Source organism: Carya illinoinensis, chromosome 14 (assembly GCF_018687715.1).
Source record: "Carya illinoinensis cultivar Pawnee chromosome 14, C.illinoinensisPawnee_v1, whole genome shotgun sequence".
NCBI lineage: Eukaryota > Viridiplantae > Streptophyta > Magnoliopsida > Fagales > Juglandaceae > Carya > Carya illinoinensis.
In genome coordinates this window covers 32338336-32364361 of record NC_056765.1, presented here as the reverse complement: position 1 = coordinate 32364361, position 26026 = coordinate 32338336, and the positions used below count along the sequence as shown (strand labels likewise).

The 26026-nt window shown below is 37.5% G+C and overlaps 1 protein-coding gene across 3 annotated transcripts; it reads right to left on the bottom strand.

The window, feature by feature from the left end:
- Window positions 1-25: 25 nt before the first annotated feature.
- Window positions 26-22788, bottom strand: LOC122294417 (casein kinase 1-like protein HD16). Of its 3 annotated transcripts, XM_043103147.1 has the most exons (16): window positions 22164-22788; window positions 20056-20184; window positions 19905-19978; window positions 19702-19771; window positions 19521-19576; window positions 12388-12459; window positions 12118-12212; window positions 11961-12027; window positions 11744-11873; window positions 11422-11640; window positions 11197-11327; window positions 2773-2947; window positions 2583-2673; window positions 1301-1458; window positions 578-766; window positions 26-448 (listed from the first exon to the last, which is right to left on the bottom strand). In XM_043103147.1, the coding sequence occupies exons 1-16, from the start codon at window positions 22488-22490 to the stop codon at window positions 389-391; spliced, it is 2043 nt and encodes a 680-aa protein (XP_042959081.1). In that variant the 5' UTR covers window positions 22491-22788; the 3' UTR covers window positions 26-388. The 3 variants fall into 3 exon arrangements, with proteins under 3 accessions (XP_042959081.1, XP_042959082.1, XP_042959083.1); XM_043103148.1 differs by lacking the exon at window positions 12388-12459; XM_043103149.1 differs by lacking the exons at window positions 11961-12027; window positions 12118-12212; window positions 12388-12459.
- Window positions 22789-26026: the final 3238 nt, after the last annotated feature.

The window sequence follows — 26026 nt, the reverse complement described above, 5'->3', positions numbered from 1 at the left end:
AGCATTTTGTCAAGATAGAATTGTGTTAGCATAACCATAGTTTCATTATTTGATCAAGGACATAATGATATTATGTCAACACCACGAGTAACTTGACATTGCTCTAAAGTCAAGTCTTCCTACTTTCAAAAAGAACCAAGAAAAGCAAAAATGGTGCGCCACTAAATATTTTTTTCTTACAAACTCGAACGAGGTAAAATGAAAGGCAAACGTGCAGCTTTAATACCAATTTATCATACATAGGAGCACATGCCTCAGCTGCTGCCGTAGCTAAGCTCCTCGATCGTTTTTTACAGTTGACATGAAATCCTACATAAATGATAGGAAAAGAAGAACACCAAAATCTCACTTTCTTTTGACCTAGAAACTCCTTGCAATTACAAAGGAATCAAGATACCGTCCGCCCATAACACAAACAAGCAAGATAGAGATTCTTTTGCCACTTTTCCTGCACATAAACCAGAAGCATAGACGAAAAGTTTAGTGTATCACATCTCAAAAAAGGTACAATGAACCCATATCTGCACCTCATAGAAATAATCTCATCCCAGAAGAACATACTCCCCAACACATTTACCTTAACATGGGTGCTCGGAAATTGGGATGTCCGCAATGTCTCTTGCGTTTCGTCACCAGGTTTGCGCCTAGGCACACTCAAAATCAGGGCAGCTTGATCCCATGTGGCAGCAGTCGATGTAATTCGGTAACCACTGTCCCAACGCCTATGGATGCCCTCACTTGGATAAAGAAAATCAAGCTCCACAACCTTATACAAAGCAGTGACAGCATAGGTCAGAGAACCCGGGAGAGGAAGGGGAAGAGGGGGGAAGAATAGCAACCATGCCAATTTGTCTTCAAATGAAGAAACAATGTTGAAGCTTTGATTGATTTGTCGACCAACTAGTTTCAACCCTAGGTCACATTGCTGAATCCAACATAAGCAGTCAAGTCAATCATCATAAGTTGTTTCAAATTTATTTGGTAACAAAATTTACACAAAGTCAAGCAGAGTGAAAAGTTACGTCATAAAAATTCCAACATGGATTCCAACAAGTCAAATTAACATTTAAAAGCCATTATTAAGTTACGTCTCCTAATTAAATAATATATAAATATTCCCCCCGACCCCCCCCCCCCCCCCCCAAAATAAAAAAAAATAAAAAAAAAAAAAGAAAAACCAAAAAAACACTAAGAAAACAAAAGGGCAGCTTGTCTTTCACTTTCACCACATTTTTGTAGGAACACAGAAAAATTGAAGTGAGAACAGAATATGTTGTACATAGAACAAGCAAAATTCAACCTGATCACTGAAGCCAGCATTACGAGACATGACAACACCCCAGCGGCTCCCAGCAGTTGCCATTGAGGTCACATGGAACCCTTCCCTCCACTTCTTGTTTATCCACTTGAAGGGGAAAGAATCGCTCACTTTGTAAGACTGCTGAGTGTATTGGGTGCCTGCAAACGTTAAGGTCATAAATTCATAACTTAGTAGCTGAAGATGAATACCATCAAGTAAAACCAGCATACCCCAGATGTCCCAACACTTTTTAACGCACAAGAAAACAATCTTTTTACCAAAAAAAAGCCACCAAACAGTATGCCTCTCATAAAGTTCTCATTAGAAATGACATAAGATGCACCACTTTTCCCAAGACAATGTGAATTATAGTCTTGGATTGGTGTTGCTTGTGTTAAAAGAGCGGAGAATTCGTCGATCATCTACAAAAACATTGTGAGATTGCCACGACTTTGTGGAATGACTTTTATGCTGATCTGGGTGTAGCTTGGATGATGCCAAGAAGGGTGATCAACCTTTTAGCTTCATGGAGAGGTCTCCAAGGCACTTCTCCGATTGCCATAATTTGGAAGATGGTACCGATATGCCTATGGTGGGGTCTTTGGAGAGAGAGGAACGTGTAGCTTGGAAGATCGTGAGCAATCATTGGATGTCAGAAACTTTTTTTAACACATGGGTCCAATGGTCGATTGTAATAAATTTTAATGGCATGACCATTTATAAATTTCTTGTATCACTAAAACATCACTCCTAGACATTACTCTTGTTTATGACCCATGTACTTGGGCTTTTGCCTATTCCTACTATCAATAAAATCTTATTTATGAATCAAAAATATATATATCTAAGGCTTTATGGGATGAGATCTTTTCAAGGCTTGGTATTGCTTGGGTCATGCCTAGGAGGGTGGTTGACTTACTGTCATGTTGGAGAGGAATTCAGCGCAATCATCAAATCGCGGCTGTTTGGAAGATGGTGCCTCCATGTTTAATGTGGTGTACTTGGAACGAAAGGAGGAATGGTCACTGCTTTGATAATAGGGAATGTTCAATGGGAGGGTTTAGGGACTTTTTCTTTCATCCATTGTTACTTTGGGTTTCGGCCATTGTATTGAATGGGACTAGTTTTAATGACTTTTATGCCGATTTTCACAGAACTTAGGTTGTAATTAGGTTCACCTCTTGTATACTTCCTGTGTAACTGGGCTATGCCTAATTATGTGGATTAACAAATTCTTCTTACTTATCAAAATATATATATATATCTAATAAAGTAAACAAACCTTTAGACATAACCACAAGGGAGCTCCCATTGTTGGCACCAGCAATAGAACTGATGTAGTAGTTCTTTTCCCATTGTTCCATGATCCATTCCTGTGGATTTGAAACATCAAATTTAATTGTTATTTCATGATAATATCACCGGAGATGAATACAGACTATAATATGTGTGTGTATGGCACGGAAATTCACCTTGTGCAAGAAAAAAGGTGACAGCTCGTAAACTTGGCTTGTAAAACCAGTTCCAGCATCCATAATAAGTGCCCAGAGATTGGAACAAGATGCCACACAACTTATAAGCAGGCCATCTGCAATCCCTCTCTCCACATGTTGCGCCAGCCTTGCATCAGCTACATTATAATGGTACCTAAACATTAAATAAGTGAGGTGGTCATTTTTTTTAGATAAGTGATAAGTAAGGAGGTCGTAAACCAACTAAATCTGTGATCCCCTATGACTGTTCTTTACAACAAAGCAAATACATAAAACTGGTATGTTAATTTTTTCTAACACCAAAGCCTTTTCCAGCAAGGAAATAATAATGACGTGATTAAGCCTTTCAACCAAACCAGGGATCACAGAAACCAAAAGACCAGGTGACCCCAAAGGTAATCCAACAGCAAAGGTCTTGCACCCTATAAGTCCATCTCCTCGATATGGTTCCAATTACATTCTCAGTACCATAATTTCAGTCAGTTTTGAACCATGACTTCGTCTTTTTTTTTTTTGAAAGAGGATGGTACCTGGTGATTTTATTAATAACCTTGGCCTTGTTTGATAATAGAATTTCTTTATTAATAACCTCGTGATTTGAAAGAGTATGGTGCTCACTTAATCAATTTAAGGACCCTATCAGGCTTAAGCTTAGTATGGGTAACCCTCTTGTACACTACTATCCCCTTTTTTAGGCTGTCTATAACACTACTCTTAAACATTAAAAATCAGGCTTATCATTTTTTTGATAGGTAAAAGAGATTTTATTGATCCACGTAAATAGGCAAAACCGAGTACACATGGAGTATACAAAAAGAGCTTAGTTACAAACTAAGTGCTACGAATAGTAGCATAAAAGATTTAAGACTCATTCCATTCAGGCTTATCTTAACTTTTTCTTTTTTGACAAGTAATAAGAGAACTATCATAAAAGAGCGAAGGCACAAACTAAGTAGTAAGTACACGTGACATACAAGTCATTCACCTATCTATAAAGAAAAAAATATACAAAAAAATCATGTAAATTAAGCCTATTGAAGTCTACAGAAATTGTCCAAAAGGAGTATACTTTTGAGAGATAAAGTCTTTAGCTCCTCCATTATCCATCCACAATCCATCAAAACTTCTTTTGCTTTCTTTCCCTCCAAATTCACGATATGGGGCAAGTAGGAACCATTTTCCACACTGCTTCAATTGGACAGCTACCAGCTAACCTTCTCTAAGCTTTGTTTAATTTATTGAATGAAAGAGAGTCAGGAGGCAAAATCTAGAAGTAATAAGGAACCAAACCATCTTCTGAGAAAAAATTTTGATCGGTAGTGTTGCCGCTCAAACTTTTTTTGATCGGTAGTGTTGCTGCTCAAACTTCATTCTATAACATAGGATTTTTTGGCTCTAAAAAAATCTAAATCAAGCTTCTTCTTCTTCTTCATCTTTTCAATAGGTGGATATGAAGAGGCTAGCCTAATTCAAGCTCTTGTGGGCCCATTCTATGCGATTGAGTTGATACACCACATGAAACATTTTAGAGCATCAATTGCAGAAGAATACAGACCCGCACCCAACCGCTATTCCATCCCCGTTGTCCATTGAGCCCGCTCTGAATAATGATCCAATAGCGTTCCGTTAGATAGGAACAGATTTGATAAATACTGATAACTCTCGGATGGAAGTATAGGGAGATGTAACTAGAAATTATTGTCGAGAGGAGGCCCACTGCCATTTTACATTAAATCTGGCATCAAGCAACGATCTTTTATGAACAAATAAAGTGACGTTAATAAAAGGAGATATAAGCCAACGATCTTTCAGATCCAAAGGTTCTCTCTTTCCTTTCAAATAAACCTGCCAAACCTTGAAAGCTGAAAATCCAACACTTTCTTTCATCAGCTGCTCAATAGTTCATCTCCGAACCAAGTTAGGAGGCACAAGTACCAAGGCACACATTAAAGATATAAAATATTCATGCAGATTGCACAGGGCTAAGATTTTGGGTAACATAAACAAGAAGTTCTTCGATTTTATCCTTTTATAAGTAAAGTTCTAAGATTTACAAAGACTAATTTCAAAAAACCCATAGTACTTAATAAATAGTGTTTTTTTATTAAACAAGGTTTTATTAATGATGTTGACTTGATAAATAGAAAATTCCACACAAACACCACTTGTGTCCCTAAAAGTTGAAACCAAGTCCCTCAATTATTGTAATTGTTAGACTTGAGTCCTTTTTTCAGCCACACTAATACTATTTTTTGTAAGATTATTTTATTAATGATCAAGAAAAGAACGGACGGCATAATCGACATACATGGAGGCATCCAACAAATACATACAGTGAGAGAGAGAAGAACATAGAAAGTAAAGCTACAAAGACAAAGTTTGGCTGCCATCCAATAGTAGATTGCATTAAAAAGGACAGCCTGGAGGTCTTCGATGTTGCGTTGGGTATCCTCAAAACTTGTTCATTTCTTTCCACAATATCTCAGTGTGTTTGTTCTCAAACCACCCCTTCCAATATGCCAAAATATCTACCACCTTCTAGGCATCACCCAACTCAACCCAAAAATTATTTTTTTGATCAGTAAATCAACCCAAAAGAATTAAAAACATTGAATTGTTCAATAAGTAATTCTTGAAATATTGAACTATGTGATCATTATGCCATTCACATTCAAGGATTCTAGAGAATTGTTTCATCTACATGAATTGGCCCACTTGGCAAAAGCACTAGCCGATTGACCCTTACTCACTAATGCTAATATATGATGTCACATTTTTTTTTTTAATAAGTAAAATAAATTATATTATCAAAAGAAGGCAAAAGCCTGATACAATGTTTAGTGACCACATCTAAGTATGATCAATGGATATAAGGAATTCATGTAACCCCAAACCATTGAAATCAACCGCTATGGTCCAAGTACAAAGAGTTCTAAAGAAAAAAAAATTTCAATTCCTCATCGATCTCTCTTTGTCCTCGAACGTCCTGTCATTGCGCCCTCGCCATAAACACCACATGATGCATATAGGGATCATCTTCCACACCGCTTTTATCTTCCACTTTCTCAATGACTGAGTCCCATAATGAAGCCGCTCTCGAGGCCACCCCCAGTGGAAGTCCCAGATAAGTCATGTGTAAAGATGCAATCGTGCATCCCAATATACTAGCCAACTGTCTAATATGCCGAACACGTCTAATAGGCACCATCTCGGATTTTTCCAAATTAACCTTCAGTCCAGAAGTTACTTCAAAACAAAGGAGAAGGGCCTTCAAAATTCAAATCTGGTTAGGATCTGCTTCGCAGAAGAAAAGAGTATCTGCGAACAACAAGTGAGATACATTAACAAGTCCCCTATTCGGAGAGCCAATCTTAAAACCAGTGAGAAACCCATTCGTAACCAAGGCTGATGACATTCTGCTCAGTGCCTCCATCACAATAACAAAGAGTAAAGGGGATAATGGATCTCCTTGTCTTAAGCCTCGTGTGCTACGAAAGAAACCAGTTGGGCTTCCGTTTATCAAGACGGAGAATTTCACCATTGATATACACCACCTAATCCATGAACACCATCTCTCTCCGAACCCGCATTTCCCCAAAAGATCAAGAAGGAACTCCTAGTTGACATGATCATACACCTTCTCCATATCTAGCTTGCATATAATCCCTGCCTCGCCAATTTTCAACCGACTATCTAGGCATTCATTCGCAATAAGAACCGCATCTAAAATTTGTCTATCCTTAACAAAAGCATTATGAGGTTTCGAAATAAGCTTCCCCACTACCTCACTCAGACGATTCGCTAGCACCTTGGAAACTATCTTGTAAACCCCATTTACTAAGCTAATAGGCCGAAACTCCTTAATCTCCTTGGCCCCCACCTTCTTTGGAATTAGTGCGAGAAAAGTAGCATTAAGGCTTTTTTCAAACTTTCCCGCTAAGTAGAACTCCTGGAACACCTTCATGAGGTCATCTTTTAATACAGCCCAACAAGTTTGAAAGAAACCCATCGAGAAACCGTCAAGGCCCGGCGCCTTTTCTTTAACCATTTTCCTCACAACTTCAAAAACCTCCAACTCCTCAAAAGGCCTCTCCAGTCAGTCTACATCATTATGTTCAATGGAATCAAAACCAAGCCCTTCCAGTTTAGGCCGCCAACCCACCTGTTCAGAAAGTAATTGCTCAAAAAAGTCAACTACATGCTGGTTTATCACTGACTCATCCCGACACTCCACTCCTCTTTTCAGCATCTCAATGTTGTTCTTGTATCTTCTATGTGAATTAGCTATTCTGTAGAAGAACTTGGTGCTTCGGTCTCCTTCCTTCAACCATAACACTCTTGACTTCTGACGCCATGATGTCTCTTCAAAAACTACTATTCTTTCCAGATCTGCTTCCAACCCCTTTTTTACAGCTATTTCTTCTTGTGTTAAGGGCCGGTTTTCTTGTATTCTTTCCAAACCTTGGATCTCCAACTCCTTGCTTTTTTTACGCTCCCCTATATCTCCAAAAGGTTGTCTGTTCCACAGCTTTAGATCTTTTTTTAGAACTTTCAATTTACTCGCAAAAATGAAACTAGGGGTTCCTTGTATCTGATATGAAGTCCACCATTGCCTGACCTTTTCCTCAAAGCCATCCGCCTTCAACCACATATTTTCGAATTTGAAGGACCTACGCCTCCTTTAGACCCCTCCACAATCCAACAAAATAGGCCAATGATCCGAACTCAAACGAGGCAATCTCTTTTGCCACACATCTGGGAAATGACATTCCCACTCTGGTGAGATTAGAAATATGCCTAGTCTAGACCATGTATGATTATTAGACCAGGTACATGCACCCCCCACTAGTGGTAAATCCACTAGATTCAAATCAAAGATGCACTCTGAAAATTCTGTCATAGCTGGCCTCATTCTTCTATTCCCAAAGCACTCAGTTGGGAATCTAGTTACATTGAAGTCTCCACCTATACACCATGGAAGGTCCCACCAGCTATGTACTCCAGCCAATTCTTCTCATAACAATCTTCTCTCATGGTCTAGGTTAGGACCATATACGCCTGCAAAAACCCACATAAAATCATCTGCCACGCTTGTAAAAGAGCAAGCCACCAAGTATACTCCTACAAACTCCTCTATTTTCTCCACCACTCTTCTATCCCACATCACTAGAATACCACCTGATGCCCCTTTGGCTGCCAAGTATACCCAATCTACATATATGTAGCTCCATATACTTCGCACCATTTTTCTACAAATAAGTTTCAGCTTTGTCTCCTGTAAACACACTATGTCCGCCTTCCCTTTGGTTTCATTTGGAATATGCCAAACCCTTCCCTTTGGTCATTTCCTTACTTGCACTTCCTTCCGAATTCATGGACCAATTTAACCTCCTCAGCTCTCTCTACTTTTTTGACTCTGCTTTCCTATGTTGATGATGGCCTATTTCAATTACTGTAAGTAGAGCCATAAACTGCTATTCATAGCCTTCACACCTCAATCCCACCAAATGCTCAATATCCTTTACCGTATTAAAGACCCAATCTGAAATCCTGGGCTGCTCTGGACTCAAGAAATTTAAAGGGACTGGCTCACTCTCTTCAGCTTGCACTGTCCCCGTTTCCTCAGCTATCTGTATAGGAACCAAGCTGTTCAGGTCTGCATCCGTCTCTTGAACTCCCTCTCTATGAAAAGTGTCTTCAACCAACGAGACTTCTTCCACCCCCAATGATATCTAAACAACCCTGAGAATGCCTTAAGAGCATTTCATCATCAGTGAACCCCAACTCCTCACTGTTAGAGCCCAACGAATACCCATCCTCTTTTGCCGACAGCCCAACAGTCTCTAAACACGTATTGGAGTGGTTATCCGGCACCTCCACTGTCAGAAAGGTCATCAATCCTCCCGTCGACGAGGTCTGTCCCATTTCCGGTAAAAGAGAATCACCCGAGTTAGGACTTCTATCAAGGATTTCCGGCCACCCCACTCAGGCGTTCCATCGTCGGAGAGCTCCACCATCTTCATCGGCGGTTTCTGACTTACCTCCGACGAGATACCCTGCGTAGGCAACCGTCGCACCTACTCTGATGATGGAGCACGAGGTTCAGTTCTCTCTCGAGCCATAAGCCTTTCAGGGCTGGGTACCGGCACAGGGGCTGGGTACCGGCACAAGGGCCGTGGCCTGGGGGCCCAGGCTTCTTTCGGATGGGCCTTGAGGGTGTGGCCCATCCCTTCTCCCGGTTGGTTGAGCCTGAATCAGGCTTGTGGGCCTTGGGTTGGGGCCTGGTCGTTGAAGGCCTAAGCCCCTTTCGGAAGGGGCCTGAGAGTATGTTTGGGCCTTGGGCTAGGGCCCAATATTCGGCCCAGGTACTTGTCTCCATTGAAACCCATTATCCATTTTTTCCTTCCCCTTTCCTTTACCCATGGACCTCTGTTCTTGGTCCAGCCCCTCTCACTTTTATCCCCTACCTTATTTCGCCCGACAACCTTTCTCATTTCAGTCATCTCCCACTGCAATAGCCATACCTGTCTCTGCAACTCTTCTATTTTCCTCCCCATGTCTATGTCACCCACACTGTTAGCTTTTGAAAAATGTACACCATGAGTGGCTCGAGGCCATCTTCTGTCAAAGCTTTCCACACCACCCCCCATTGCGTCTTGGACCAGCGCCTCTTTGTACGACCTCAACGCTGCCACCTTCTTCCATGGCTGAGCACCTCCATGCATGCCGGCAGCCCTTCCTTGCCCTTCCATAACAGACTCCTTTTTTTTTTTTTTTTGATAAGTAAAAGATAAATTTTATTGCTTAAAAATTATTAGGCGTGACCCATGTACACAGGAAGTATACATAAGATACCTAGATACATTCTAAGCTCTAGGAATTAAAGATAAAAACTCATGAACATTGTCCCCATTTAGTACAATAGCCGAGAACCAAAGCATTAAAGTTTGAAAGCATAAGTTCTTTAGCTCCTCCATGTTGCGTTCCTTATTTTCAAAGCAACGCGCGTTTCTTTCCGACCAAACACACCACATGATACATAATGGGATCATCTTCCAAACCGCTGCTACTTGTTGGCTGCCTTGTAACTTTCTCCAGCACCCCAACAGATCCACCACCCTCAAAGGCATAACCCATGCAACCTCGACCCTTTGGAAAATCTCGTCCCATATCTCCCTTGTGACCTCACAATGTAATAGAAGGTGGTCCACCGACTCTCCATTCTTTTTGCACATATAACACCAATCCATTATTACACACCCCCTCTTCTTCAAATTATCAGTGGTCAAGATCTTCCCAAGAGCCGCGTTCCAAACAAAGAAGGCTACTTTGGAGGGCACGCGAGACTGCCAAATATTCTTCCAAGGGAACGGAGGATCATCCTGTGCGAAATTTTGTGTGATTAAAATCTTGTAATATGCCTTTACGGTAAATTTCTTTTGATTATTAGACCTCCACTTTACACGATCTCCCTGTGCCATGGGACTCCTCCAACACATCTCTCATTCTCCTCCATCCACTTCCCCCTTCCCCTTCCGGAATGATAATGGAGCTTTTCTTTCCATCCTCCCGGTACACTGACACCACAATGAATCTTCCCCTACCATTGACACATCTCTGAGCAAGAAAACGTCAATGCCCCTCCCTGATGGTGCTGTAGACTTCCTTTTGCTCACCACTTAGGCATACTTCCAGTGTCTTACGCAGCCACTATATAGTGTTTTCTTCTACCCATAGCTCTTGTTCATTCTTCCATTTTCGCTCAATAATACGTAGTTGCCTGCCTACCTTAGCAAGAATAAACAATTTTGATTCGATCCCAAGTTCTCTCAAAAATCCCATTGAATACCAGTATCTTAAACCATCACCTTAACTCCCCATGGAAGTTACTATAATGGTGATTTACGCAAGAAAAGAATTTTCTCTCAATGCGTACGGAGAGAAAATTTTGGAGAGAAAATTTTAGAGAGAATTTTTTGGTTATGACAGGTATGATGATGTCACATTTAGTAGCTCATATCGAATGACTTATTGGTAAGATAGCAAAACTTCCGAAAAGAGAACCAACCGAGCTTAGGCTAGTGATGTGATTCCAATACCCAGCCAAAACCATGCTCTCTTTTCACCTGATTATTCAATTAATAATTTTTTTTATAATTATTCAATCAAAAAATCTATGTGCAGTCGCTTTTGTGTACTCCATTGATGTGATTGGTTGTGTATTAAAAAAAAATTGATGCAGCCAATCACATCAGTGGAGTGCACAGAGAGTACACGAAAGTGACTGTAGCATTACTCCTGCCAGAGGGGTGGCGTTTAGTTGTGTGTGTGTGTGTGTGTGTGTGTGTGAGAGAGAGAGAGAGAGAGAGAGAGAGAGAGACCAAAAGCAAAATGCAGACCTACCTCTGTTTCATTGGTAGCCTAGCATTGTAAACTGAAATCCACTGTGTAGCAGGAACTCCTAAACGAACCTTCTTCTTGGGCTGCCCATCATCATCATCCTCAATATTCAACCTACCCCGTTTTTGACCAACCTGACAAACGTGTCAACAGCAGTTGCATAAAACACCTCCGAAAATAACTACATAATCAGAATTTAGCCCTAAGTTCATATATTACCAAAATTACCTTTTGAGCACCATCAGTGCTTATTGGCCTTAAAGCCGGATTAGGGCCTATTAAGCCCTCGAACAAAGATATTAGCTTGGCATAGTTAGGCTCCTCATCAAATTTCATGTTCACCACAATCTCAAGAAATTGCTTAAGAGGTGGCGGGCAGAAGCAGCATAGCATTTCAGGAGACGTTGCCATCTTTTTTTTGCAAACTAGAAATGATTTGTTATCTCCCTATCAGGGAAAAATGGACAGAAATAAAGCATTCAAAACAGTCACAAAAGCAACTCCAAAGACAATAACAAATACTCTAAACCCATGGTATATGTGTTAGTACCTGATAGCCTTGCCAAGGCAACCTGCCTCGATGGAGAAAGATGAGTGTATATGCAAGAGACTCAAGATCATCTCTTCTACTAGCAGTTCTTCCCAGGTGAGCGTGAACACTAGCATATCGAACGGTTCCTCTTGCACAGAGAAGAGAAGGTATCAAGACCAGCTGTAAAATAGATGTATTGCAAACCAGTGGCCTGATGACTAAAAGATTCATTCACCTAAACATATCAGGACGTTGATCATATTCAACATGTTGTCCATTAGAGCTATCTCTCCACTTTGTTGCTGTAATCATGTATTGATAATGACAACGTAAGAAAATGAGTGTAGAATAAATTAATTTGAGTGTGTAAAAATTACATGAAATTTACTCGCCTAATCCAAGGTCAACAAGAAACAACTTCTTCTCTTGTGGTGAAGACGGCTGCCCAAGTAAAAAGTTTTCTGGCTTGACATCACCATGGACATAACTAGTATCAAACAGATACTGATTACTAATTATGGAGATTAATATTTCCCAATAAAAGGACCATGAAATAAAGCTATTTGATGTAGCATTGCCAACACAATTTTTTTTTTTTTAAAAAAAAAACAAAAGCGGCTACCGAACCTTACAAAGTCGAGAAAACTATTACAATCACATACCCTCTTGCATGCATCTTCTCTAGAATTGATAAGGACTCAACTGCTATACAAGCAACCATTTCTGAGGACATCCTGTGTGTATATATCATTATGTGAAAAGATTGAGAAACAAGACATACATTTTGGGAGACAAGGAATGAAGAGAGGAAGAAGAAACATTGTTAGACCAATAACATATACTTCTAAAATAAAGAAAAACAATGTTAGACTCTAAACAAAATTCATGTTCAAAAGATGCATTTAATGACAATCAAAATTGAAGTAGTTTACTGTAGTAGTTGTGGCCAGAAAAACAAAAGAAACTAAAATAAGACACCCAGAAAACACAAACTCAGTGTGCAGGTGAACACAAACAAATGTAATTTTTTTTTTTTTTTTTTGATAATTAATAAGAAATTTTATTACCAAGAATAGGCAAAAGCCCAATTACACAGGACATATACAAAGGAAATACCTACTACACTCTAGAAAGCAGAAAAAAGAAGGCTAATACAAATCAGGTGAAATGAAAATAAGGTGAAAAACAAATGTAAATAAGGTGAAAAACCAAACATAAAATATTCCCCATAACGAATTGACCAAATTATCTTCATTTGTAGCAAGCTAAAATATGTTGAGATATTTGCCTATCACAGGTACCCCCTAAAAAAGCTTGGACAAGATTTCCATTACTTCCACCCCTTCCTTTTTATATGGGTGGGTGTAGGACAGGAATGAAGGGTGGATCATCATTTCACTTTTTTAAGATATATTGAAAAAAATTACAATTTTATAACAGTTCAAGATTAACAGTTGAAGATCAACTACCTACATTCTTGTATATGTCTGTGTACTTGGATTGAGTCTTTTGCATTTGTTTATCAAATTTATATTACTTCTCAAAAAAGATTACATTAACAAAAGTAGGATGCTACATCCACCTAAATATTTCATAACCAAAATGGCATAGGACATTTTTATATTGATTGTCTGGCTGCGATTATTTAAGATGACAACCACCTGAATACAAGATTTCTTAATTTTCAAAGAGAATCCATAAAACAAGCCTTTACAAACTCCAAACTATCATCTTAAACTGAAAATATCACCACTATTAACCACATTTTTGTTTCTTTCAGAAACCAGGAAGAAAATACAGTCAAAAGGAGAGTATAAATCGATCTTTGCTGCTTCATTACAATGTTAGCCTACAAAGGTCGTGGAAGTGATCTTTAGTTCCTAGTTGTATCACTGGACACTCATGCTTGGATGCCACTCTTGTATATGTCCTGTGCACTAGGGCTATGCCTACCTATATCATCAATAAAACTCTTTGTTTACTGATCAAAAAAGTTCAAAGTCATATATTTTCGTGAAGCACCTTGTGGCTGGTTGCAGCATTCTTCACCAACAGAGTATATAGGCAGTAGAATTTAAATCACAGGGTTTTGCAATATAATTTGAATCATGCTGATTGCACAGATGCTCTTTAATAGTTTTAAGATATAAAATCAGGAGTTTTGGTATTGAGGCTCTACTTAAAACCGCAATTTAGGGCTCTACTTATTGCTATTGAGGCTGGGCATCCAGCTATGGCTAAATCTGCTGCTAAGAAGGAGAGGGAGCTTAAAAGATTGGAATGTTCAAGTAATTATAAATCCAAGGGTGGGAGTGCTTTTTAAAGGAAAAAGGCAAAGAGATGTCAATGGTATCCCATGAGACCTAAAATTATTTCATGAAATGTTCGAGGGCTGAATGACTATAGAAAGCATCTTCGTGTGAAAAATATGTTAAGACAGTAGAAGGCTGATATTTACTGTTTCCAAGAAACTAAATTGAAGGTTGTTAGCCATTCGGTGGTTCATAATTTATGGAGTTGTAATCATGTGGGCTGGGTAGAGTTAGTCTCTAATGGAGCGTTAGGAGGCGTTATTGTTATGTGGGATAGGAGGGTTGTGGAGGTAGTAGAGCACTATGTGGGAGAATACTTGGTGGCTTGTCATTTCAAGAATGTTGTTGATGGTGTTGAATGGGCTTTTGCTGGTGTTTAGGGACCTGATTCAGATTCTAGTAAGAGTTTATTGTGGGAAGAAATCGCGGGACTTTGCAGTTGGTGGGATCTTCCATGGTGTTTTGGAGGGGATTTTAACAATACTCGTTTCCTTGTGAGCGAGTAGGAGACTCGGTTTTTTCTAAAGCTACTTCTGAGCTGCAGTTGATTGATTTGCCTACAGCGGGAGGAGATTACACTTGGACAAATGGGAGAGCTTGGTCCCCGTATTGACAGATTTCTGGTTTCTGCATCTTGGGAAGCTCTTTTTCCGGAGTTAAAACAGAAAAGGTTACAGCGTGTAGTTTCCGACCACTATCCTATTCTGTTGGACTGTAGGGGCATTGTTAGTGGAAAAAGATACTTTAAATTTGAAAATATGTGGTTGAACGAGGAAGGCTTCGTTGAAAGAGTGAGAAGGTAGTGGGCCTCTTTTTTTTTTTTTTTTTTTTTTTGATAGGTAAAAGTAAATTTTATTCATAAAAAGGCATAGCCTGAGTACACTAGAGATATACAAAGATCATGCCAGGTTACAACTAAGTACTAGTGAGAGTTACAAGCAAAGTATGGAGATCATCTGTATTACAAATAATGGCCAAAGCCCAGGAAATCAGTGTACAGTAGAAAAAACGTTTCAGTTCAGCCATAGAGTGCTCCATATCTTCAAAGCACCTCTTGTTTCTCTCCAACCACACACACCACATAATGTAGTGAGGTATCATTTTCCACACAGCAACGATTTGAGCATTTCCCCAGATACCTTTCCAACAGCACATAAGATCCCGAACACTTCTAGGCATGACCCATGCCACCCCTATCCTATTAAAAACTTCATACCATAAGCACCGGGCCACTTCACAATGTAATAAGAGATGATCAACTGATTCCCCATCACACTTACACATATAGCACCAATCTGAAATAATGAACCCACTTTTTCTCAAATTATCCAAGGTAAGAATCCACCCAATAGATGTTGTCCAGACAAAGAATGCAATTTTGGAAATAGCTTTCCAAGGATAGCTATGACCATGGTATAGGCCCAAAAGAGCCGAATAAAATGACCGCACCGAGAATTTTTTATTTCCACTTGGTTTCCACAACAGCCTATCCCTCATCTCATTTCCAAAAGATATAGCATATAGAGAGTCAAAAAAACCAGACAACATGTCCAGCTCCCAATCTTGAGCCGCTCTTGAAAATCTCACATTCCAATGAACAGCACCATTAGAGCGTATCAATAAATCAGCCACAACAACCTCTTTATCACATGCGATTTGGTAAAGCATAGGAAACGCCTGCTTAAGAGCCATGTCCCCGCACCAAACATCATGCCAAAATAAAACATTGTTGCCGCTGCCAATTGTAACTCTGAAAAAATGAGAAAATCTGTCCCAACCAGCTCTTATGTTTTTCCACAAACCCACTCCATGTGCACCCTTGACTTCGTTAGAGCACCAACCCCCCCGAAGACTCCCATACTTAGACTCTTATCACTTCTCTCCACAAGCCCTCTCCTTCACTATGATACCTCAATAACCATTTCCCCAATAATGCTTTGTTGAAGACCCTTACATTACGCACTCCCAAACCTCCCCATTGAATTGGAGAACAAACTTTATCCCAACCCACAAGATGGATTTTAGCTTCATCCCCCATTCCTCCCCAAAGAAAATTGCAAAAAGTTTTCTCAATGCGAGAAGCCACACTTGCGGATATCGGAAATAAGGAAAGAAAATACGTGGGGAGGTTAGATAGTGTACTCTTAATGAGAGTCCATTTACCACCCTTGGACAGGTATAACCGTTTCTCGATGAGGTGGTGGGCCTCTTATCACTTTAATGGCACTCCCCGCTTTATTTTGGCAGGAAAATTTAAGGAGCTCAAAAAAGATTTGAAGAAATGGAATATGGAGACTTTTGGCAATGTTAAAAACAATAGATTACTCCTTATGGAACAGCTGAACAGTTTGGAGGATAAGGAGTTGAGGGGTACAATTTCTAGTGAAGAGAAGGGTGTTAGCTGATATTGAAAATTTTATGCTTATGGAAGAATTTCATGGAGACAAAAATCCAGAATTTTATGGCTTAAGGAGATAAATGTACCAAAATTCTTCCATAAAATGGCTAATTCACAACGTAGAAATAACACCATCGAAGTCCTTCATGTTGGTGAAAATGTGATTTGTGATAAGGGGGAGATTGAAGATAATATTGTGAATTTCTATGAGAATATTTTTCGTGAAGAACATTCATGGAGGCCCAAGTTAGATGGGCTGGTTTTTTACCCCATTGATCATTTTACAGCAGTTTGGTTAGAGAGGCCCTTTGAGGAAGATGAAGTTCTTGATGTAGTTAGGGGCATGTCTAAGGATAAGGCTCCAGGTCCCAATGGTTTTTTCATGGCATTTTTCCAAGCTTGCCGGGATATTGTGAAGGATGACGTTATGAAAGTTTTTGATGAATTCCATTCCTTGAGGAAATTTGAAAAAGTTTTAACACAAACTTTTATAGCTCTCATCCCTAAAAAGGCAGGTGCTGTAGAAATGAGGGATTTCCGCCCTATTAGCTTGGTAAATGGGGTTTATAAGATCATCTCTAAGGTATTAGCTAACCTCCTTTGTGTGGTTATGGATAAGATTACAACAAAGCCCCAACATGCATTCGTGAAGGGAAGACAAATCCTTGACTCAATATTTGTTGCTCATGAGTGTTTGGAAAGTGGAAAAAGGATGGGACAATCTGAAATTTTAGTCAAATTGGACATGGAAAAGGCTTTTGGTCATGTCAATTGGGATTTTCTCCTTTACTTGCTTGGGAGATTTGGATTTGGGGAGAAATGGTGCTCGTGGACAAGACATTGTATTTTGACGGCCAAGTTCTCTATTTTGGTGAATGGTTCTTCGGCTGCCTTTTTCAGCAGCTCTCGTGGATTAAGGCAAGGAGACCCATTATCTCCTTTCCTTTTTGTCGTCATGGACGCCTTGAGTCATATGATTGAAGTGGCAGTTGAAGGAGGTTTTGTGTCGGGCTTTAAGGTGGGAGATGTTTCTAGGGGCAGCATCACAGTTTCTCACCTTCTCTTTGCGGATGATACTTTAATTTTCAGTGATGCTAACAAGGATCATCTTCGTGCTTTAAGAGCTTTATTGTTATGTTTTGAAGCTGTCTCCGGGCTTAGAATTAATTTATCTAAGTCTGAAATTGTTCCTGTGGGTTCAGTCAGCAATATTTATGATCTGGCCAACATTCTGGGCTGTAAAGTTTCTTCTTTACCCATGAAATATCTTGGGTTCCCTTTGGGGGCTCCTCATAAATCTGTGTCTATTTGGGATGGGGTGATTGAGAAGATCGAGAGGAGGCTAGCTGGCTGGAAAAAAACTATATTTGTCCAAAGGGGGTAGAGTTACTTTGATTAAAAGCACCTTGTCTAATTTACCCACTTATTAACTCTCTCTTTCCCTATTCCAGCAGGGGTGGTCAAAAAAATTGAGAGGATTTTTAGAAATTTCTTATGGGATGGTATTGGGGAGGAACGTAAATTTCACTTGGTGAGTTGGAATAAGGTTTGTACTCCAGTGTCTACTGGAGGTTTGGGTGTGCGGAATTTAAAGCTTTTTAATAAAGTCCTCCTTGGGAAGTGGCTTTGGAGGTACAACAGTGAGAGATGCATTGTGGAGACAGATTGTAGATGCTAAATATGGAAGGATGTGGGAAAATTGGTGTACTAATGAAATAAAAGCGGTTTTTGGGGTGGGATTATGGAAGTCCATTCGGATGGGATGGGGGGGATTTTGTCAAAAATATTAATTTCAAAGTGGGGACCGGGACTAATATTTTCTTTTGGCATGATGTTTGGTGTGGTAATTCACCCCTTAAATTAGCATTCCCTAGCCTTTTCAGGATTGCTAAAAATAAAGGGGCTGCTGTGGCTGATTCATACTTGTTTTCTAACCATATGCTGAATTGGAATGTGGAATTTTCTAGATATTTACAGGACTGGGAAGTGAGTGAAGCTGCTGATTTTTATGTAAAACTTTATAATTCAAAGATTGATCTGATCAGGGAGGATAGGATGCTGTAGGTTAATGATAATAAGTCCAGATTCTCTGTGAATTCCTATTATAAGGTTTTAAATAGTCATGGTAATAAAACATACCCCTGAAAATGCATTTGGAAAGCTAGAGTGCCCAGTAAAGTTGCATTTTTCTGCTGGCTGGTGTCGCTGGAGAAAGTTTTAACTAATGATAATTTGAGGAAAAGGGGTTTATATGTGATGGATTGGTGCTTCATGTGTAAAAAAGATGGTGAATCTGTTAACCACCTGTTTCTTCATTGCGAAATGGTGACTGTTTTGTGGAATGAGTTATTCGCAAGGGTAGGCATTGCTTGGGTGATGCCTCTTCATGTGGTGGATTTCTTGGCTAGTTGGGAAGGTGCTGCAGGTTGTGGAGGCAATAAAGCTGAGTGGAGGATGATTCCTTCATGTTCGTTTTGGTGTTTATGGCTTGAGAGAAACGGGAGGTGCTTCCAAGATTGTGAACGCACTATGGGGGAATTTAGGGATTTTTTTTTAGCACCTTAAATTTTTGGGTGAACAATCTAGTGAGGGATATGAATATTTGTAATGCTGTTCTTTAATTTTGTTTTGCTTTAGTTTGTATTTAGGTGTATTCTCTTGTATACTTCCTATGTACTTGGGCTATGCCTATTTACTTGGAATAAAATTTCTTATTACCGATCAAAAAAAAAATCAGGCATTTTGGTAGATCAGAGTTGCGGATACCAACGATTCCTACTTTTAAAGACTTTTTCCTGCATAATTTACATCCTTTTTTCCCCTTATTTTCTTTTGAAGTCAGACCCAAAGTTACGTCTACTTTCAAATATTATAAACCTGTGACTTTGAAGGCGTGATACTTAGTCTACTGAGGTCTAAAAGTCTTTCCTTTAAATAACTTAACTAAGCTTTGCCTCCAACCAAGCCCACAACAGCCATCTATAACAAACTCAAGTTTAAGATTTCAAGACAACACAGGACAGTAGAACAATAAAAATTATGACACTCTAGGAGGTAAAGAAAGATACAAGCATGGGATACTCACGCCTGCCCTGAAGTATTCCAAACATCCCACAAGCTGGGACCTAGCATGTCCATAACCTGCATATAAACAAGAATAAACACTTATCAAAAACACTTAAAAAAAGAAAAAAAAGCAAGCATAAAAGTTAAACCAAGAAGTTATAATGGAGAGATGATAAAGATGCAGTTTGTGTGGATCATACCATAACATAATAGTCTCCTTGCCTCCCTTTATAGTGTACTTTTGGCACTCCATGACTACCACCAAGAGTGCTGTTCAAACAAAATGAAAGAAAAAATCATAAATAAATGCATATAAACAGACACACACACATATATGTATGGTAGAATCATCCACAATCCTTATAAAAAGTTAACCCAGAAGAACCCTTATAAAAGGACCTACTTGTACACTTGCCACTCATATGGTGGACCATAGTTGCAGCCTTTACTGTTTCTATGCTCGAATTTCAGAGCTACCTGATATAACAAAAGCAATCAGAAATTATATTCAACTGACATATAAGTTTAAAGGAGAGAATCTGAAGTGAGCTAACCTCCAAAGCCGCAGAACCTGTGGCACGTTCAGTTCCACCTGAAACCCGACGACCAACAAATACCTGACCAAACCCACCTTTGCCTAGTTTCCTCTCTATCTTATATATGGGTGACCCTCCTACTGTGACCTACCGAAAAATCATAAAAGCCCACATCAATGAACCAAACAAAAACTAAAACAATATACATCATTAGAGAACTCAAGCTCAATATAATCACAATGAAAAAAAAATTAAATCAACCATATATCTGATGGCAGAATACAACCAAGTCAATTAGAGATACAAGCATATATATATATATAAATAGTGAATCATAGCCCAACAGCCCCTTTAACTTGAACCCTTGAAAGGAAACAAAATTCTTCATCATAATGATCACAAAATAAATTAAATTCTTCAAATAACAATAGTGAAAACCACCATTTTTTTTTTTTGATAGGTAAACAGTAGTATTAATAAGAATAGGCATAGCCCAAGTACACAAAAAGGTATACAAGAGACAAGACCCATTTAGGTCGCTATAGAGGACAAAAGAAAATCATGTACATTTAGGCCATTAAAATCTACAGCGATGGCCCAAAGAAATAAGGTGGTGAAAAATAAAGAGCGAAGCTCCTCTAGTACCCGCTCCTTATCTTCGAAAGTCCGCTCATTATGCTCTCGCCATAAACACCACATAATGCAAATAGGAACGATCTTCCACACAGCTTTGATCTGTGGAACTCCACTCGGCATCCCCCAACTAGCCAATAACTCAACCACTATAGAAGGCATCACCCAGTTTAACCTTATTCTGCTGAACACTTCACTCCACAGGGCTCTAGTTGTCTCACAGTGTAGCAAGATATGATTAACTGTCTTACCTACTTCAACAATAGTGAAAACCACCATACAACCAGTATTTGGAAAGACAGCACTGCACAATAAATTGTTCGCAATAGAACCATATATCCAATGGCAGTTATGGGGGCAATGGCCCAACCAAAATTTTTTGAAATTTCAAAATCCCCCCTACATTTAATTTATAATTCTACAAATATAGAAAATGCACCCCCCCCCCGAACAAAAAAAAAAAAAACGTTATAATCCCCATATGCTCTCTAAAATTTTCTAAAATTTCAATATACCTAGAAATGCCTCTCTCCAATTTTTTCCTATAGTACCAAAATTTTGTATAATTTTTATATGTTATCTATTTTCAAGGATTTAGCCTCACTAAGATTAATTTAAACTAAGTTTAAGGAAAATAATAAACTTATTAATATGGATCCCAAAATTTTTTGTTATACAATATTAGGCTTCTTAATATGGAATCTAAAGTTAAAATACAAGAAAAATCATTTAAGGTTAATGATCTATATGAAAAGTAGTTGAGAGGTTTTATCCTCTAGACTTCATTGAGCAAGAAAAATTTATTTAAGGTCTCAATTATATTATTATATATTTAATGTGACACGAAAATATCTAGATTTTATATAAAACTTAACAAACTAGATTACGCACTAGAATGTAAGATTGCGTTCTAAAAGATCACTTGATAGATTTTATGAAAAAAATGAATTCTACATATTGCATTACAAAAATAATAATTGATGAATATTATTCTATGAAATATTAATATATTATCATCATAAATCTGAAACGTATGTTAAGTTGTGTTTTTAGAATTATATTTTTATGAGTATGTAGCAAATTATCGAGATTTAGTTTTATATATAGTTATGTTTTCTGAATTTTTAATCTCTTTTTTATTTTACATCAATATGTCACAACATAGAAAAGTTGGCCCTCCCAAAGATTAAAAAAAAAAAAAAATTTGCGGGTTTCGCCACTGCATATATCTGAAATTATAACAACACATCCAGGAATACCAGAACACCTCGAAGTAAACGGCCACAGCAACTTTTTTCACAATTATGCCCCCAACTAAATTTAGAAAAACCAAAACAACACTAATTAAGCTATTAAAAACCCATTTACATACAACTACGACACCAAAAAAATGGTGGTAAAACAACATCGAATCGCCTAAGAAGCCTTATTTTTAATTTGGAAGTATGCAGCAAGCCAAAACGAGAAAAGTTAACAATCCAACGACCGCATACCTTCTCGGGAAAAGGTGCGGTGTTACCCTCTTCCTCTTGACCAGCGGCCTTATTGGCACTCAAGCCGCCACTATCATCGGCCATCGCACCCTTCTGTTCCTTCCCAACAACCTTCTTTCCCTTCTTCCCCTCCGAACCACTATCCCTCTCGGAAATCACGATCACCTGCTGTTTCTGTTCCTCCTCCTCCTCCTCCTCCTCAAGCTTCAACTTCTTCGCTCTGGCAACCGCGGCACGGGTCTTCACGTAGTTTCCAACCGGGGGCTCGGGTTGCTTGTGCGCGACCTTAGCACGGCCTCGGCGGACTCCTCTGCGAAGCTCCGGCATTGCTCAGACCCATACAATAGGAGCCAGAGTCCAAAAATCCGATCATTATATCGCTCAGCTCACATGGCCGAAATGGACGATTCTGGTTTGGGGAAATGGGAAAGGGTGAGGACCCGATTGAGGATTCGGTGGAAGTGGGTAGGATTGGAGAAAATCGGGGTTGGATATTGGGGCGGAGTAGGGCTAGGCTTGGGTAAAAATATAGCAAATAGATTTTTTCGATTTGAAAACTGATGGGGAAGAAGCCGACTCGAAGCGTGTTGATCATAAGGATGGTGTTGGAACCAAATGGGAAATGGCTTCCGAGGTATCTGCACGACACGTCAGCTTTTGTCATCGTTTTTTTTAACAATTTTTAGAGTGAATTTTTAGTAATAATATTTATAGTTTTCAGACGTTGAGCGTATGTATTTTGAAAAAAACCAAAAAAGTTAAATCTGATATTTATATATAAAAAATAATTTTTAATCACAAATCTCAGCTTTTAAAAAATATATATAAAAAATTTACATATTTTACAACTATATATAACATTATATATGCACATATTATTTTCTTATTCTCTTATCATTACAGTGGATTATTTGAATAGATTATTTATATAAATACTAATGGTCAGTTTTTTTTTCTTTTTGCTACTAATGGTTAGTTAATATCAATATGATACGATATAATATTATATGTCTATAGTTATTTTTAAAAAAAGTGTACTCTTAAAGATTTTGCAATATTTGGATTCAAAAAATATTTCATCTCATTTTATCTCATTTTATTGTAATTTTTTTAAATTTTTACATAAAATATAATAAAGAATTCAACTTTTTCAAATCTCAATTTAATTATTTCAAATTTTAAAATAATAATAATATTAAAAAATAATATTCTAAAAATATTTTATTCAATTTTTAATTTAATCTAAAACCATCTTATCTTATTTCTGAATTCAAACGAGTCTACCCGTTTGTGTTGAGAAATTATCTTAACTCATTTTATTTCATCTCATCATTATAATTTTTCTAAATTTCTATACAAAATATAATAAATAATTCAAATTTTTTAAATTATAAAATAATAATATTATTAAAAATTAATATTTTAATAATATTTTTTTAACTTTTATTTTAACTCATCACATCTCAACTCGTTGTCCAAATTAGACCTTAATATGTCAAAAGAAAAAAAAAAAATATATATATATATATACACCCAGTGTCAGAGGATTTCTTTTTGTCATCACAGAAATCTCAATTTGGTACCTCAATCTTCCATACCCGAAAATTAAAAAAAAAAAAAAAAAAAAAAAAAAAAAAACGCTTCAGAAGGAAAAGAAAGATCAGTACGTAGAAAATGTGGGGGCAGGGCAGCAGTGCTATACTTTATGTAAGTATGAATTTCCACTATGTTCATGTTTATACGATTTTCTCACCACAATAATATGAAGTTTATGACACCATACACCTTTATATCTTTACTAGGTAAAAGCAATGTGCAATGCACGTTTGCTTAGTTTATATTTAATTTTTTTGGTTAAGAAATAATTTTTTATTAATAAAGAGTTGGTTAATTAAATAACTATCAATATAATGTTTATGTAATTGATAAATAATTATACATTGTGATATATTATAAAATAAGACCATTGATAGAATTTATAACATTATCAAATAATTAATAAGACCATTAATAGAATTTATAACATTGTCCTATAAATAAACATCGCTCATGTTTTATGAAAGTTGTTTGAGATAATTTTGATTTTAGGATGACGATCCAGCATTTTCCTCATCTTGCACTGTTTCAATAGAGAGGACATTAAACTGTCTATATTTTTTCTCCTTCAGTTTCTCTAGATCTGCATAGACTTGAATCTTCCAAATTTTTTTTGATAATTTCTCCGCAATGCATTTAACATACAGTCGATTTTCCTACAAAATAAATTTTGAATAGGTTTACATAATTGATAAAAAAAAAAAAAAACCCAATTTTTTTGTAATTAATTCATTATAACAAAACTTAACTTTTGAAGAAAAATTAAAGAGATACCTCTCCAGCATGTTCCATCAATTCAACTGCTGAACAACCAAGTGTCCGTTCTGCTACTTCACCAAACATAGTAGCAGCTAGCTTTCCAGTGTTATCGTCCAATTCAACATATGCCCTAGCACTTTTAAATGCGTTGAATATATTAATTTCAATTTAAATAGTGTTAAATTATGAATTAAATTAGACATCAATTTTAAATTAAAATTGTAAGATACATACCGTGATTTGCAGACCCCTTGGTTTTTGCAATACATACAAACGAAGCTTTCATTGTATTTATATCCAGTTCTTTTATTATAGCCAATGCATGACATGTAATAAAATACTTTGGTGAAGTCAATAACATTTATCTTCGCCTTTATCCAAAATTTTGCTTTCTGCATTAAATTATAATCAATTTTTAGAATAAAAGTTTGTGTAAATATTTTAATTTATTACTAATAAAATAATATTTACTAATAAAATAATATTTACCGTCATGGGTTGTAAACCCTTAATCAACTCTGCAATATCACAATTCTTTACAATTTCCCGAATACCAACAGATGACAGTGGTGCAGATGGGTATGTCAAGGATCTTGCAATAATACTTTTAATTATCAAATCGTTATTCTTCGCCCTTAAAATTCAGAAAAGAATAATAATGTAAGGAAATGAAATATACATGTAAATTACATAAATCACATAAATAACTCTAATAAAAATGCATTAATATGTAATTGTTAATTTTTAAGAATTATCATTGCTTCATTGCAGCTGCTTCATGAAGAAGAGGATTGATTATAAATGTACTTGATGGACGTGATGATAGAGACAATCCTTTGATGAAATTGAGATCAATATTAATGCTAGTATATACGATATGGAAAAATATCTAAGCTGTTTTATTATTATAAATACCGTTATATGATCCAACGATTGCGCCGGACGTGAAGTTATGCAATAAAAGACTTTTTGCCAGACGTAACACTTGTCATTATTAATTTTTTAAAAGAAAAAGATAAGGAGAGAGGAAAAAGAGAAGAAATTAACTTGGGGAAGAAGTTAGTTTTATATAACACTGAAGCCAAAACCACTATTTTCTCCCGTCTCCCAGCTCTTTGATTCCTCTGCATCGGTGCGAGCTCATCGTTTCATCGCTTAGGGATTTCGCTAATATCTGAGATATGGATCTTAACAAACTCGATCTAAATGCCCCTCATTCCATGGGCACAACCATCATCGGCGTCACTTACAACGGAGGAGTTGTTCTCGGAGCCGACTCTCGGACCAGCACTGGTATTTTTACTCTGTCTGCCTAATTGTTTTTAATATTTTATGTTTTCTTCATTATCTATTTGGTTGCTATGATACACAAATAAGTTTTTGTTGTTTTTCTCCGAGAAGCTAACCCTAGGTTTGCTGCTTGTGTTTGTCGATTAATTCATTATTAGTATATGTTAGTATTCAATTAGTTTGGGTAAATTTTTACCGTCAAATAGAAGTTTGGAAGT